The sequence below is a fragment of the Abramis brama genome (assembly GCF_963993115.1).
Source record: "Abramis brama genome assembly, chromosome: 25".
Taxonomy (NCBI): Eukaryota; Metazoa; Chordata; class Actinopteri; order Cypriniformes; family Leuciscidae; genus Abramis; species Abramis brama.
Genome location: NC_139987.1, coordinates 8,090,642 through 8,107,923, shown reverse-complemented (window position 1 = coordinate 8,107,923; position 17,282 = coordinate 8,090,642). Strand labels below are relative to the sequence as shown.

At 39.2% G+C, this 17,282-nt stretch overlaps 1 protein-coding gene across 1 annotated transcript; it reads right to left on the bottom strand.

Annotated features, from left to right (window-relative positions):
• Positions 1-366: 366 nt before the first annotated feature.
• LOC311076570 (eosinophil peroxidase-like) lies at positions 367-8,813 on the bottom strand (the record flags this gene model as incomplete). The annotated part of the gene is made up of 14 exons (XM_084104909.1): positions 8,680-8,813; positions 8,164-8,223; positions 3,887-3,980; positions 3,620-3,795; positions 3,386-3,518; positions 3,171-3,300; positions 2,858-3,064; positions 2,407-2,764; positions 2,096-2,256; positions 1,740-1,998; positions 1,481-1,651; positions 1,091-1,328; positions 630-826; positions 367-404 (listed from the first exon to the last, which is right to left on the bottom strand). The coding sequence occupies exons 2-14, from the start codon at positions 8,219-8,221 to the stop codon at positions 367-369; spliced, it is 2,220 nt and encodes a 739-aa protein (XP_083961035.1). The 5' UTR covers positions 8,222-8,223; positions 8,680-8,813.
• Positions 8,814-17,282: the final 8,469 nt, after the last annotated feature.

The window sequence follows — 17,282 nt, the reverse complement described above, 5'->3', positions numbered from 1 at the left end:
TGTTACTTCCCATCTCTGGTACTATAAGCCTAACTGTTTGCACTAAAGTAGAATAAATCTGTTAAAAATGCAAAAGAGGACCATAACCCAAGCAACATTCTTTAAAGCATACAAAAGGTAGAAAGAAGGATTAAACAGCTTACAAAGTTTTGGTGCAGTACATGTGCAGTCATAAAACATTGCTTGACAGTTGTGACATCCAAATGTATTAATTTATGTCACTGCACCAGTCCAGTGTACAGCAAATAAGAAATTACTCAAGCTGTGTCCAGTCTAGAGGTTTTGCAGTGAATTAATTGCCATGTGCACAACATCAACATTCGTTCTTTGTTCTTGCAATTAAGAGAAAACAAACACTTGTCTAACCTAATTTCCAATGTCTGAAATGTTGATGCAACTGTCACCTGCAAGGTCAAATACCAAATCACAGGTGAAGCAAACCGTGGTGACAATGCAAACAGATTACACAATTTCTACAATAACTGGTATGTTCCTATACTACCATAAACTATACTACCATAAATTAGGTACTCTGCAAGCACATAGAAAAGGTAGTAAGAAGCTTAGGCAGAAATATGCAGTCAGAGGAAGACAATTTATGTATGACCACATAGCACTAAGTGCCTTACCAGTTTCAATCCAAGGGTTGAGGTCCAAGGCGGGGATTTCCTCACAGTTAACGAAATTGGCTGAACTGGTGAAGCGGAAAGGATCTCTGGGAACTCTGCTGATTCCTGTGTTGTCACAGATGATGCGGGCCAGCGACACAGAGGCCAGTGATGTTTTTTGTTTGGTGGTAAACACTCCTTTGTTCTCCCACCAAAACCTGAACAAGCCGTGACACCTGACGTTAACACCACTCAAACACATACTTTTGTCTCATAGATTAAATCAGGGATGTCCAATCTTGCTCCTGGAGGGCCAGTGTCCTGCAGAGTTTAGCTCCAACCTGCCACAGTGCATTTACCTGGAAGTTTTCTGAAGACCTTGATTAGTGGGTTCAGGTGTTTTTAATAAGGGTTGGAGGAGGATAGTGGCCTTCTGGGAGAGGGATTGGACACCACTAGACTAAATACACTGAAATCTTTACCTGTCACCCTCGCGAATGTGCTGGAACTGTCTAGAGATAAGGCAGGCAAAAAGAGAACCAACACGACCACCAGGAACAAAAGGCTCAGCAACACCTCCCAACCAAATGTCAATGTTCTCAGGGGTGTGATAAAGCTCAATCATCCTGCGAGCCAATTCAGTGTTGTTCATCACCACAGCCAATTCTTGCTCATTCTGAGGTGCCGACAGTCCACAGAACCGACGCCATGCATTATAGCCTTATGAGGAACAACAGATGGTTACCGGTAAGTCTTCTCTCAAAAGCACATGCAGTGGTAATGCACCATGAAGCTGAGTTGGCTTCACATGGTTCAGATTAAAGGGTTCGTAGACTTGGTGTGCATGTTGAGTATGAGTCCAGAATATTTACCTGGTAATCCATGGTCACGGCCTCTTTGGATATCAAGGGCAGCCAAGTCAAAAGCAATGTTGACTGTAAATGCAAACAATCTCTCTCTAAGAGCATTCACCATCATGTGGCCCTGCGTATTCAGTTTTGCTGGCCGACCAATCAATCCACGCAGCAGAGGATCGATGCCCCCTAAGCAAAAAGCAAAGCAGAAATAAAGATGGAAAGAAGACAGATTTAGGTCTCTGTAGGTATGCTGTAACAAGCCTCACAAACACACCCTCGAATATCACCCTCCACGGCGAGAAGAAGGCCTCGAAGAGGGGAATGCCTGGAAATTCTGGATGGTTCTGGTAATTTTCATCAAGACGAAATATGATGGGTTGGATGGCCAGGTGGCCAAAACGGAAAGCTGCAGTGGCAAAGACATTTGAAATGGTAGGGTCCACATTTTCATTGTAACCTGGATATTGTCCAAGGTGTTTATTGTTAGCCTTAGGGCCCACAATTATCGGCACATATTCCTTAATCACCAAGATCTAAAAGAGAAAGGAGAGGTTGATCATAAATATATGTTGTACTCTGCATTTAACTGCGTGTGCTTGTATTAACACACTTTTCATTGAGTGTCTTTACCTGGTTGTAGGCACCCACAATTTTTCTTGCCTCTTGATAGAGGGTTTCACTACTCCAGGTAGGATTGAGCACATGGAGGGCACGAGCCAATCTATTGTGCTCTCTCAAGAAAAGTGCGTGTAATGAGGTAAGATCAATGTTCTCATCAATACGAACATCCCCTACACGCATCAAGAGTTTATTAGCATTTGCAACATATTAGCAGTTGTGCAAATGACATACATTTTAAATGCTGGATTTACCAATAACGACTATGGCTGATAATTGGATATGAAGGCATAAGATTTTCTAAAAATGTAAAAGTTACTGACCTGCAATGAAGCAAGGCACCTCTGTTAGGGTGGTGTCATTGAGGGTTTTCCCACGGTTGGCACAGACATTACTTTGAAAACTGGTGAAGGGCAGGTGCTCTCGTCCATTGTCCTGGAATTGATCATTGACACGTAGAAGACCACCATCATTAGTCAGGTCTCGCAGTTCCTTTGCTAGCCCATCCTCATTCCCGTAAACCTGTCCAGCATCTAGGAAAGCTGTACGAGCATTGATCTGTTCCCGAACTTTAGGGACCCTACCAAAGATCATGGCGGTTTTCCCAGAACCACAGACCGGTGATGAACGGAAGAAAGAGAGACAGGAGTCAGGAAGCAGGCGTTGATCTCCTGGAGGAGCCTGTGTTTTGACAATAAGTATAGCATGAATTATAGCTATTATACAACAACCAGACTGGGACAATCTTTGACAGAAGGACAATCTTTGACTGACTGGAATTGGGAAGCAGGGTTCAGAGCGCTCACAGCTCTCGTCACAGTTGAGGCCACTGCTAAAGGACCTAATGCTTGGTGAGGTGGGCGCAAAAGTCAGATCGTGGTCAATCCATTGCCCAAAAGCGGAAAGCATGGAGGTAAAGTTAAGATCACTCTCTACGTCAGCATCTGCAGTGCTTACAATTCGATTAGAAACCAGTCTGGCCTGAAATCAATAAGGTAGACAGAATTCAGACATTGTTAACTTATTGATGGCCTAGTTGATTGTCAAGTAGACTTCAATGAACTATTCATAATCATCTCCCTCATACCATGGGCAGTGCTGCACCATTAAACAATTTGTTGGGATCCCACCCTTTGGCCTGGGAGATGTCATCCTCATAGACAGCCGGCAACCAGCTGGCAAAAGGGGTGTTGGATGCACCAAGAAGTGGGTTATTCCTGGGAATGATAAATTTAGTTGCTTAGCAAGACAAACACTGAGTCTTTGAATTAGACTACTCTGAATAAGGAGGGCAAGACAGACCTGTTGTTGCAGACATTGCTGATAGTTCGATACTTGTTTATGTGGGGTGTGGTCCTACAAGAAGGGGGCCGGGCTTGTGCAGTACAGCCTGTCAGACGTGTAATCGTGTTAAGCTCGTCTTGAGTGAGCAGATCTAGGGGAAAACACATAACGATAGTTTAAAACAAGAAACATCAGTCAGTGATGGATCTTTTCTGAGCTTTGCTAGTTTGGCAAAGTTTTTTGTTCTCATACCTGTATCATTGATGGCCCTCTTGTGTATATGATGGGCTTTCTCACTGATCAGTCTGAGCGTTTGCCCCATGTAGTCTGCGGCTCTCACAGCCTCTCGTGTCTTTCGAGCTGGCTGTTTCAGCAGACGTAGCTTGTCGGAAGGCTTGATGGCATCTCCACGCACCCTTGCTAAACTCCTGGAAGAGGGGAGATTTATAAAAAATAAAATAGATCAATGACTGAGGATGGCACAGGAATATTGAGCAATATTCTTAAAACTTTACTCACTCATCACGAGAATACTTGTAAGCAGCATCTACTATTTGCTTTGCTTCCTCAATTGAATCCAGAATGAAACGTCTCCCGGGACTCTTTTGTTCTGCTAAAAAAGAAAAGGGTATTTCATGATGATATGGCCCTAGAAAGGCTAATAATGACTAATTTTAGTGAAACCTGTCATTTATTTATTTATTTTGTAGGGTAGATGGATTTACTTCACTTAGTCTATAGATATTTACACCTGGTATTAAAACAATTCTTTGTTTATTTTCTACAAAATGGAGCAATTGTAACAATGTTGATGTAATAAATGAATCACACCTTGACAATACAATTACAACAAGCTTTAATATAACACGCAGGAAAACTCAGAAGAATAAGGGTACACAGCTACTGGTAGAACGAGAACAGACAAAAGAACAGACATAAACTCAGTGTATAAATGCATGAGGCAAACAAAAGAGTATAATCAGGTTCACAGCTGAACAGAATAGCTAACAGCCAGGATGGAGGGGACACCCCAGAGTGGAGTCGAAGACAGGAGAAGGCATGGTGGAGATGACTTGATGGAATCTGGGGACAACCTGGGGACGACCGACGAAGATGCAGTCACCGAAGATGGAGACACTGGTGGAGCCAATGAGCGGATGAGCCTATGCAAGACCAATGGCACTGGAGAGGGCGAGGTGGAGCCATGTCACTGAGCGTCCGAGGTGGAGCTGGCTAACCAGAGAACAGAGGCAGAGCCTGTGGGACCGAGGACGATGGCAGAGCCGTGGGAGGGGGCAAAACCAGACAAAGGTGCAGGCAGGACGATATCTAACCAAGGTGGAGCCTGCTGGATGAGGGAGTCCGGTGGAGCCGTATGGCCGATGGTTTCAGATGGAGTCGAGGGAGGGAGGAGTCAGGGTGGAACCAAAACCAGGGGATCCTCTAGGCTTGGTGACACTTGGCAGATACTGTAAGAGGGAGAAGCAGAAGGGCTGAAGGACACTAGTGGAGGCAGGGCTGAGGAACAGGCTGTTTGAGGAGGTGGGAGAGGGAGGCTGGGCAGGTATTCTGGAGAGACAGGGGTGCTGGAAAGACATTGAATACTGGAGATACTGGGGGACTGGGAATAAGTTCTCCAAAAGGTCCATTAAGTCCTCAAAAACGTCCTTAAGTTCCTCTAAAAATGTAGCAGAGGCCATAAACATCTCCTCCACAGCTGTGGGGTTGTGGGCGGGGTTTTCCTACCAGTCCTCAAGCTCCACTAGCACTACCTTCACACTGAGCCGCACTCTGTCAAATCGCTTGTAGATGAAGGATGGCTGGTCTCTGGCAGTACTGGAGTGGGGGCAGTGGCGATGTCATCCTCCGCAGGGCAGATGGTGAGTGGTGAGGTGTTGTTTACTGGCACCCACTCCACGAATAAGGCAAAATCCTCATGAGGACCACTCCCTGAGAGGCATGCCCGGGGCCGCTTTCTGAGACTGGAGAAGTAGAACACACAAAGTGAGCAGTCGAGACCCAGGGAGCGGTCCTTCTGCTCCAGGCACAATAACTGGACAGCGGGAAAGTACATGGTGATGGAGAGAAAACAAACAAAAGAAAATGCCACAAAAATAAACACTGTTTTGGTTCGTTCTTCTGTAACAATGTTGCTGTGATAAATGAATCGCACAATGACAGGAGTAAATTCGTGAGGCAAACAAAGGAGATCAGGTTCACAGCTGAACAGAATAGCTTATCAATGAATGAATGAATGAGTGAATGAGGCATTTATGTAGCGCTTTGTACTACTGTACACCCAAAGCACTTTACAATCATGTCAGGGGTCTCTCCTCAACCACCACCAGTGTGCAGCATCCACTTGGATGATGGGACAGCAGCCACATAACAACGGTGCCAGTGTGCTCAACACACATTGTCCATAGATGGAGAGGAGAGAGAGTAACTGTGTGTTCACAACGGATGCAAATAGCGCGTCAAATTCGCGCCTGCCGCTTCTAGTTATATGCTTGATCACTTTGTGTTAATAAAAAAAAAAAAAAAGTTTGAAGCGAAATTTACACGCGTCAGAGGCGAAATCCGGAGGCGAAAGTTTCGAAACCCATTGGCGGCCATCTTTTTTAGATGTTTATCGAGCATTAGCATTAGCATTAATCGAGAGAGTCACCGCTCGTATATGCTCTGGAGAGCAGAAACAGCTGCATAGGGGACATCGTCGCTGTACTCAGGTCCACCAGACCCTCTGGAGGGTTTCAGGAGTTTCACAATTTGCTCCAGGAGCTAGGTTTGGTGGACCTAACGGTGAGGATGCTAACGAGGACAGCGTAGGCCGTATAAGGCCTCGGCCTCGAGTGGTCGCTGCCTGACGAGCCCGCGCAGCCTGGCGCGAGATTCACCCTCGCCTGCACCCACCTAATCAGTCATTTATTTTTGTTTTGATAATAAATGGAGCCAGCCTCCAAAAGTGAAACCTGTCCTGTGTTTTTTTTTTATTAGTTTTTATACACTAATTGTTGTCTTTACATTAGATTAATAATGTTTATAATCTAGAATAGATATGGAATAAATAGCATAGTTTTTATGCAATAACGAGCAATAGCGAGTTTTTATGTGAAAGATTTGCTTTGTTGTGCATTTTAGTCATATTACAAAATAATTTATTGAGGCCAAACATAAAATAACATTATAAACTGTCACTTCACCACGTGACAGCAGCAAGCAGGCTCCTGATTGGTTAACGCGGTGCGAATTGATGCAGAAGTTCAGATTTTTCAACTCGGGCGGCAGACGCGAATTCGATTCAAACGCGTAAATGCACAAAAAGCACTAATAAAATCTAAATCATTCGCTATTCGCGTCTGGTGTGAACGCACCATTATAGAGACAATTCAGTTGATGGGGATTATTAGGAGGCCATGATTGATAAGAGTCAATACTTCGGTTTAACATCTCATCTGAAGGATGGTGCTTGTTACAGTACAGTGTCCTTGTCACTATACTGGGGCATTAGGAGGACCCATGCAGACCACAGGGTGTGCACCCCCTGCTGGCCTCACTCAGAAACCAAGGAGATTAATGAGAACTCCAGTAGGCTGATAAATAGGGAATTTAATGAACAGAAACAGATCATGAACATGACAGCAACGTGCAGTAAGGGATATATAGTACATATATATATATATATATATATATATATATACAGTACAGGCCAAAAGTTTGGAAACATTACTATTTTTAATGTTTTTAAAAGAAGTTTCTTCTGCTCATCAAGCCTGCATTTATTTGATCAAAAACACAGAAAAAAAATGTAATATTGTAATATATTATTACAATTTAAAATAATTGGTTTTCAGTTTATTATACTTTAAATTAGCATTTATTTCTGTGATGCAAAGCTGAATTTTCAGAATCATTACTCCAGTCTATCACATGATCCTTTAGAAATCATTCTAATATGATGATTCATTATCAAAGTTGGAAACAGTTCTGCTGCTTAATATTTTTTCATAACCTGTGATACTTTTTTAGGATACTTTGATGAATAAAAAGTAGAATAATAATAATAATAATAATAATAATAAAAAAGAAGCAAATGTTTGAAAAATGTCTTTCTTTTTTTGAAATAAATCAATACTTTTATTCAGCAAGGATGTGTTAAATTGATAAAAAGTGATAGTAAAGAAGATATATTATTATATTATTTTTATTTTTATTTTGAATAAATGCAGTTCTATTTAACATTTTATTCATCAAATATATTAGGCAGCAGAACTGTTTCCAACACTCATAATAAATCAGAATATTAGAATGATTTCTAAAGGATCATGTGATAGACTGGATGTCACGTGACACTGAAGACTGGAGTAATGATCCTGAAAATTCAGCTTTGCATCACAGAAATAAATGATAATTTAAAGTATAATAAATTGAAAACCAATTATTTTAAATTGTAATAATATATCACAATATTACATTTTTTTTCTGTATTTTTGATCAAATAAATGCAGGCTTGATGAGCTGAAGAAACTTCTTTCAAAAACATTAAAAATAGTAATGTTTCCAAACTTTTGGCCTGTAATGTATATATATATATATATATATGTTTTATATATCCCTTACTTCATATATATGTTTTACTTCAATATGAAATTGACATTCCAGAAGACTGTTGTCAAACCAGGTATAGCTTAAATGACTAAAGAGCACAAGACTGAATTTCATGCACCAATAACATTTTAACACATGTGTTTTGTCATCAGCTGTTTGATTTTTGATGGCATGATTGGTAAACTTACCACCCATTGAAAGGGCACAACAGCACCCCACCACAAAAAGAAAATTGGGAAGATTCATCTCTGAAACACAAATTGCGACAATTAGAGAGTGAACATAAATAGATATTATGTTTATGAAAATTGCACTGTTTTGTGTATTTCAACAATTTTTTAAGATAAATTCCTCTACATTTAAGAGAAATATATATGATAAATTAACTTAAATAAACATAAAATACTTGAATAACTTATTAAAAACTATTTTAAACTATTTTTTCTATAAAAAATGCTATTTTTATACTATGTAGACATTTGCTATTTTTAAACAAAATGTATTGTTTTAAAATTTCACGTATTTTACATTTTAAGAAAAAAATAATAATACTAACAATTCATTTAAAAAATCTGTCTAGAATAAGAAGTGTTCTTTGCATTTGCAATCAGCATAATAGTGTTGTTTTACATAGAGTACTTTTTTATTATTATTATTCCAATTAAACTGATAAGTAATTTAAAGAGAATATTTGCATTTCTCACCTGGTTACAGGTCTCAGGCTCTCTGGTTCCGGACTCAAGGCTTAGAGTGTGTTGGACTGACTGGATGGAGCAGCCGTGCTTTATACCGTCCCTCATCCTCACTCTGCTAAGCATCAGTGAGGGAGTCGTAGGCGGGGCAACTGGTTTACTTCCTTCTTCCTTTTTCACTGAAGGGCATGTACCATAGGTGGAGTTTGATTTATTATATATTTATTTGAGTCTGAGACATATTTACTCTTCATTGCTCTACATTACAGGAAGTTAAAGATTTCTGTACTTAGCTTCTTAATACTAACACAAAATATTTAGAGGGATAGTTCACCCTAAAAAGGGAAGTTCTGTCATTATTTACTTACCCTCATGTCATTCCAAACCTGTATGCCTTTCTTCTGTGGAACATAAAAGAAGATATTTTGACAGATGCCTCAGTGTTTTTTGTCCAATGCAGTTTAATAGGATCATATGTTGTTTGGTTCCCAATGTTCTTCAAAATATCTTCGTTTGTGTTCAGCAGAAGAAAGACAGTCATACAGGGGCTGTATTCACAAAATACTTTATTTTACAGCTAAGAGTTCTCCTAAATAGCAGTAAAAGTTTTGAGGTAATAGTTTCATCTTAAAACCTATTCACAAAGTTTTTGAGACAAACTTTTACTAAGGAACAGAGAGAAGTCTAAAGCTTAGAGAAAGGGTGGGGTTGACCTTGTATAATATGTTTGGTCTAAAAAGCAGAGGTAGACAAAGTACACAACTTTTATTACTTGAGTGAAAGTACAGATACCACTGGTCAAATATGACTCCATTACAAGTGAAAGTTATAAAGACAGATTTTTACTTTAGTAAAAGTACAGAAGTACTTGCTTTTAAAAGTACTTTAGTATCAAAAAATTATGCCAACACACTGTTTTATTATTGTTGCACTGTTGTATGCAATATTTACAATTGGCAACTTTATGACTATCTGTCGAATAAAGCGCTTTTAGAATGATACAAAACCTATAGAAATTAAACAACTGAATTGACAAAAAAGACAGCCATAACAATCTTAACTTTTACTTAATTTTAATCTTAAATCTCACCTTCCTAACCCTCTCAGTAAAATTCAATTCTCCCACGATTCTGAATGCCAACTAAACAAAATTGTAATTTATTGGAGGTTCTGACAAAATATTAAATGCTGCAGTCTATTTAAAAGTGTTTAACTGATTTGAATTAACTATGTTTGAATGATTCAGTGACTCTTGTTTCATGACTGGATGAATCAGTATTTTTGAACGAATCTCTTGAATGAATGATAGTCACCGAAACAATGTAATTGGTAAAATCATTTTTGTCAAGTAAACTGTTTGTCCTATTTTGATCGTAGACATCATAGACAGTATTTATATGCGAACTGGAAACTATTATCCTTTTATTTCTCTGATAATTCAATAATATTTGTAACGCAGAAAGAAATACCCCTAAAAAACACCTGTTCTTGTTCTTATATGCCTGTTCTTATATGCTGTCAGCATATTTTTCTGGTGGATTTTGAATCATTTCAATACCTTGCAGTGCATCTGAAGAGTGAACATTCTGTTATTTTATTAGTTCTCTATCATCCTCCTATAAAAAAGGCTTTGTTGATGATCTTGGAGAACTGCTTTCTATGATTTTAACTGACTTTGAATACGTATGTCTTAATCATGTGGCTTAACTGTCAGCCACCCAGATATTGTAGATGTTGCCATATCTGACCATTATTGCGTCTTTTTTTGAGATTTCAGAATGTTCCAAAACTATGAGTGATAAGAAAACTGTCAATAAGCGTTATCTCATTGTTGATTCTGCCACAACCTTCATGGAGCTCATGTCACGTTTTGGTCGCATTTTGGTCACATATGACCCATTTTGGTCGCATATGCTCCTGAAATTTAATCTGTGAGACCTCAAAATATATTTGGGAGCATTTGTGCGAATACACATAATTGTTGTGGTTTTCATTTTTCTACAAAACGTTATAATTAAAGCTGATACAGTAGTTGTGTCCTAATTCAGGGGCTGCATCCTTGGAAGGCCGCGTCCTTCAAAGGACAGACTGAGATTTGTTAAATAGGGAGCGGTATAGCCGATTGTCTCCTCACAGCACAACGAAGGCTGTCCAAATTCCAAGGCTCCTTCAAATGCAGCCTACAAATGTGGCCTTCGTTTCCCCTGAAATGAAGGATAGATGGAACCTTCGTAGCCTTTCATTTTGCGCCGGTGACAACAGTTTTATTTTAGAGAAACTGGAAGATTACACTTTTAAATGTAAGCATTGAGTTTCAATTAACTTGAATAATCTTATGTCTCTACTGATACAAATGAAAAAATACAGTAAAAATTCAAATGTTGACTTATCCAGTATGTTACCATTCGATGTAATGAAGGTTTTCTCTTTATTATGCACATAAAAGTGAAATTTTTTAGAAAGGTTTTCGACCCTGTTTTGATTTTAGGCAGCTGAATATAACTTTAAAAAGTCCAGTTCAAACATTACTGCCGCTCATCAACATCAGCTATCACAGTTGGTAAGAACAGACTGTCCCATTGAACAACTCCTGGGATGCAGCTCTAGTTAGCAACAATTTGTTAATATTGACAATAAATGTTGTTAGTTTCATTTTCCAAATAACCAGTGGTGAAATGTAACGAATACATTTACTCTGTAAAAAGCTCACTTCATATTAGAGACAAATTTGTACTTATGAAATATTACTTTTTGCAAGTTGATATTAGATTTTGATTTAGATATTAGATATTGTTTTAAAAAATATGAACACTATATAATAGAAACACTAAAAATATGGTCTTGTAGATCAGGGATAGGGATAGGCAATGTCAGTCCTCGAGGGCCGCTGGAGAGTTTAACTCTGCAGTCATAGAATGGTTTTGCATGTTAAAAGATTAGAAGTATTCAGAGCTGGGTAGTAACTGATTGCATGTAATCTGGATTACGTAATCTGATTCCAAAAATTAAAACGTACCGGTACTTGTTATTTGATTATATTAGGTTTTAAAATACTCATATTCAGACTATTACAAAATGTGTCTATTAATTTGCATACTTTGTGTTTTTTTTTAAGTTGCCCCATTTTTTTTTACCTGCAAAGACCAGCATCATGTTCACCAGCATGCCCATTTTTTATAGAATTGTTCTAAAACAAGAGAAAAAGGAAACACTAATAAAAAAATATTAAGACAGGGGTGCAATCATAAGAAGATATTGATACAAAATACTCCAGAAATAATCTTTTCTGGATACTCAAATTTGGTTAAAACATTCACTGACAGATTGCATGACAGCACTAAAAAACAAAAAGAAAGTGAATATCTAGGTTACTAATGTAACCCCAGTTCCCTGAAGGAGAGAATGGAGACGTTACATCAGAACTGAACTGACGAATTGGCATCTTGCCTGAGAACCCAATCACCTTCGAGTGTAAACTAAATGAGCCAATGGACATTAGCATGCAAAATTTGCATTCCCCACCCCCCACCCCACAAAGCGGTAAATAAGGAAAGACACAGGCTCGCTGACAGGGAAGCCGTACTGTGGAAGAATACACATGTGGGATCACCCGTAGGGGAATCACAACACATGGGCACCTAGTCTAGCACAGGGGCTGACCTTCTGGTCACACACACGAGTGCTAGACCTAGCATCAGACACCATTAGCGAACATATCCCATCCTAAGAGGGGAGTGGCGCTGCAAGCGAAACACCGAGGGGGTCCCCCAACATACTAGTTACTTATAGCCAGTACATGGGAGGACACAGGCTCTGTCCTTGCTGGTCCTGAGCCTGATACGCCAAGACTATGGCATTCACTATCCAGTGGGCCAACCTCTCCTTAGAGACAGCTTTTCCCTTCTGCTGGCCTATATAGCAGACAAAGAGCTGGTCTGAGGTCCTGAAGCTCTGCGTGTGGTCCACACACAAGTGCAAGAAACCTGATGATCAGGTTGTGCTTTCCCACAGACTTGCCATCTACTGCACCATGATGTGGGGCGCTAGCAACAACATACACTTTCAGGGTGGAGGGAGACAGCCTTCGCTCCAACCCTTCTTGCAGGAAGGAGAGCACCGATTCGATTAGGCACTTCCTGTCAATACCACTCAACCAACAGGTTCCACTTCAGAGCGCAAGCGCGCTCTCGATGAAGTTATAGTGTCTACCACTGCTGGGGGTAGAGCACTCAAATCCTCTGCGTCCCGTCCAGAGATTCCAGTGGTCTGGACGCGGGTGCTACAGGGTGTATCAGTTCTGGGAACCAGGTCTGGTAGGGCCGGTATGGCACAACTAAAAAGCACAAGGCACCTGCACCTCAGCCTCCCTGACCTTGCACAGTGTCTGTGTGACTAGGCTCACTGGGGGAAACGTACACTTGCAAAGCATGCAAGACTGTTTCGATAAGCCTGCAGCATGAACAATGTTCTTTTAGATGAACTGCATTAATGCAGAGAAAAGCTCTTTTAGTAGCAACCACCGCTGACGCGCCGTCACACCAACACTCTCTGAGGAGCTTTTTCATGGTTCGTTGTACACTTCTCAGACGAGATCCCAATTCGTCAAATGTGACTGATAGGGAAAGACTATTGCCTTATCTACTTGTCTTGTTGTGGGCTTTGTATAGGATGAGGGCTAATTGTTATAATATACAAGAGAGCCTAGTGGAAATATTACAAATAGGTTGTTGACAACAAAAGTGAATATCAGCAAAGAAATGGCTAGAGTTGCTAAGTTCCCCTTTAATAAATTCAGCTGTCTGCTCCTTGCTCCCTAACACAAAACGAAATATTAGAACGATGTTGGCCTCAGACCACCTAATGAATGAAGCTGCGCAGTGGTAACACAGGGTTAAGTTCACATTTTTAGGAAAGAAAGACCCCTGGCTTTTAACACTGGTTTCAGTAGCTATTTGAGTAAATTAAACAACACTTACATATTTAAGTGAATAAAAAAAACACTCGTCAAAAGCGTGCAATGAATTAGGGTAGGCTAGGCTGTGAAGGATCGACCTGTTTTGACCTGTTTGACCTGCTGGGTAAGAAGGATGTATTAGGCCACATTTGAAGACGCAATCTGCCTTCGAAGGATGCACCCCCTGAATTGGGACACAGCTAGTGACTGGTCCACCGTTCTATCACAACCAATTAAACTTCATCTTTACTTTCTTAACTTTAATGCAGATTTTAGATTGATTAATATTAGCCGTCACTCCCTTTCACAGCGCTCCCTCAAGTGACAGGGAGCTAACTAGTGCAAAAAATGTAAAGAGCTGTACCGAGATGAAAATAACACAGATATTTATTTTGTAAGATGGCAAGTGTTACAGATAAAGTAACTCCTAGAGTTAGTGATGGTGATCATGTTGTGAATGATTCCAACAATTCTGAAAAAAAGATAAATTAACGTAAACCGATTATTGTGCCGCTGCCATATTCCATCCAGCGCACCTTCCTTTCCTTCACAGCAGTACGCTTTCGTTCCTCCCTAAGCCAAACTTAACATCCAGCCGAATAAGTGAGTGTTGTAAAATGCAGTCTACTGTTGCTAAACTGCGGAACGTGCTTGATAGTAAACAATGTAATTAAAAGTGCATCAAGCCATGAAAGAGAATATGTCGAAATACCGTTTTGGTAAGTATCCTCGTAAACAGTTGTGAAATACGTGTGTAACAGTATATTGGATCCGTGCAGCTCTTAAAATGAAAGCAGCCTAATAAATTTGTTAGATTGTTAATCAAACAACAAAAGACTGAGAAAATTCACTCACTGCTCTTGAATGAGTACATTTTGAAGTTTTAATAATGATTAGTCTATATTCCATGTATACAGCAGTGTTATTTTACATTTGATTCAACTGTAAACTTTATTCAATGTTGCTATTATTTATCTGAATACTACGGTGGCCGAGAGAGCTCAACGCGCTACAACTGAAGAAAACACATGCAAATAGAAAAAACACCCGCAAATTAAGAAAACATCTTCATCAGTTTCACAACACATGTGTGCTCCAAATACTCACAACACAACCAAATACAGAAACGCGCTGCAAAAGTTCACAACACAAACAAATACAGAAACGCGCTGCAAATAGGACAGAACACAACGGAAATGTTTCCGGGGAACCCAATAAGTGACGGACGGACGGCTGGGACGTGCTTATTGCTCGTGAGCTTTACCTATGCCCTACTCTCTTAAAAGGGCAGACGGCAGAGCCCTTGAACTGGGCACTTTGGAGGGAGCGGGGCACTTGTGTGCCATTATGTTGATGAAGGGAGCAACGAAAGACAACGTAATTTCCTCATTATTTTCACCTGGGATGTTCCCGTGACAACGCAGCGCGTGTCCATCAGCTGAATAGCTGTTCTTACCGGAAATATAGTTAACATAACTGTTGCAAATAAATATACATTTTATACAACAAAGTTTTTAAAATATGCGTTATATCTGTGTGTGAGTGTCTCAACTTTAAAACTTGCCGTCTCATATTTGGACCTATAGCTGCATTCTAACATTTCTTATGAAACTTATTTTAACATAACATGACAAAATGTGTACAATGTAACTGATGTATAGATTAATGTCTTTCCCTCATGTTCTTTTTCTCTATATTTATTTTAGTCTTCAGCTCATTGTTCTTTTTAGTATTCTTATGACATTGAACATATTGTAAATACATTTTGTATATTGTATACAAAGTTGTATGTCATAAACGTGTCATCTCTGTATGTTTTGCAAAAAAATAATAATAATAATAATAAAAGTAGACAGCTGTAAGCACGTCCTAGCCGGGTCCGTCACTTATTGGGTTCCCCAGAAACATTTCTGTTGTGTTCTGTTCTATTTGCAGCGCGTTTCTGTATTTGTTTGTGTTGTGAACTTTTGCAGCGCGTTTCTGTATTTGGTTGTGTTGTGAACTTTTGCAGCGCGTTTCTGTATTTGGTTGTGTTGTGAGTATTTGGAGCACACATGTGTTGTGAAACTGATGAAAATGTTTTCTTAATTTGCAGGTGTTTTTCTATTTGCATGTGTTTTCTTCAGTTGCAGCGCGTTGAGCTCTCTCGGCCACCGTAGAATACCACTGTAAGTTCTTCCTGAAAAACCTAAAGCACTGTTCAATTAATTTTTGTATTTTTGTCGGTTTTGTTTGTAATTAGTTTCTTTGTTCTTTTTTTATTGCTGACTGTTTACTTTACTGTTTTGAGGACTTTTTACTTGCATTAATTAACCTAGTATTAGTTTTTGCTGAAGTATAATAACATGATAATTGTAAAATTTCACTGACATTCGAAATCATGAAATAAGATTTTGATCATATCACCCACCAATAATCGTGTTAAATAATTGTGATTTAAAAATTGACCAAAACAAACGTGTTAATGATTTTTGCCGTAATCGAGCAGCTGTAAAGTCTGTCACAGAGGTTGCAGGTAACACTGTGTTTGCAACTGAATCCGCACATTTTAAGCATGAGAGCTGAAAAGCACAAGAAAATTAGGTTTTGAAGCTTTTAATCTTCAGGATGCTGCAGGCTGTTCCGCTCAATTGGCAGAGCTTATCGTGAAATTTAACACCGCCTACTCCATCTGTGTGTATATATATATATATATATATATATATATATATATATATATATATATATATATATATATATATATACACATATATCAGCAGTTGTGGTGCTCCTTAACTTTTTGGTGGGTGCTCCTAACTTTTTGAAATTAGAACAAGTAAAAAAGTTAATTTCGAGCCCTGCCATTTCTCTATCCTCTCACAGGTGCTATGTTAGACTGGTTCAGATCCTACTTAAGCAACAGGGAATACTTTGTCACAATGGGCATCTCCAACTCCAGGCATTACATCATTTCTTGTGTTCTTCCTCAAGGCTCAAGTTTGGGTCCACTATTATTTAACCTATACATGCTTCCTTTTGCTGGTGTAATAAATCAGTACAATATTTCATTTCAGACACTCAACTCTATCTTTGACTTGCTCAAGATGCCCACAATTGAATTTCCAGCCTACAGTACTGTATAGAGAGCATATAATTGTGGATATCACAAAACTTTCAACATCTAAACAAAGATAAGACAGAGGTACTTGTTATCGGTAATGTTGCACAGAGAACATCTATTGCTCCACATATAGACTCTCTATCACTAAAAGCCAGTAATCAGGCCAAGAACTTAGGAATCATGTTTGACAGTGACCTCAGTTTTAAAAAAAACATATTAGCAATGTTACTAAAACAGCATATTATCACCTCAGAGACATCTCCAAAGTATGTGACATTCTTTCCCTTCAGACAGTGAAAAACTTGATCATGCATTTGTTACGTCTAGATTTGACTACTGCAATAGTATTTTTGCTGGTTTACCAAACAACTCTATTAAACACTTACAAAGAGTTCAGAATGCAGCTGCACGAATGTTAACTCACTGTAAAATTTGAAATCACATAACTCAGAGCCCTTCACTGGCTGCCTGTAAAATCTTAAAACACATTTTTTTCACTAGGGTCTTTCCTTGATTTATTTCACTGTTGTCATCTTATTTATATTATGTGATTTTATTTTT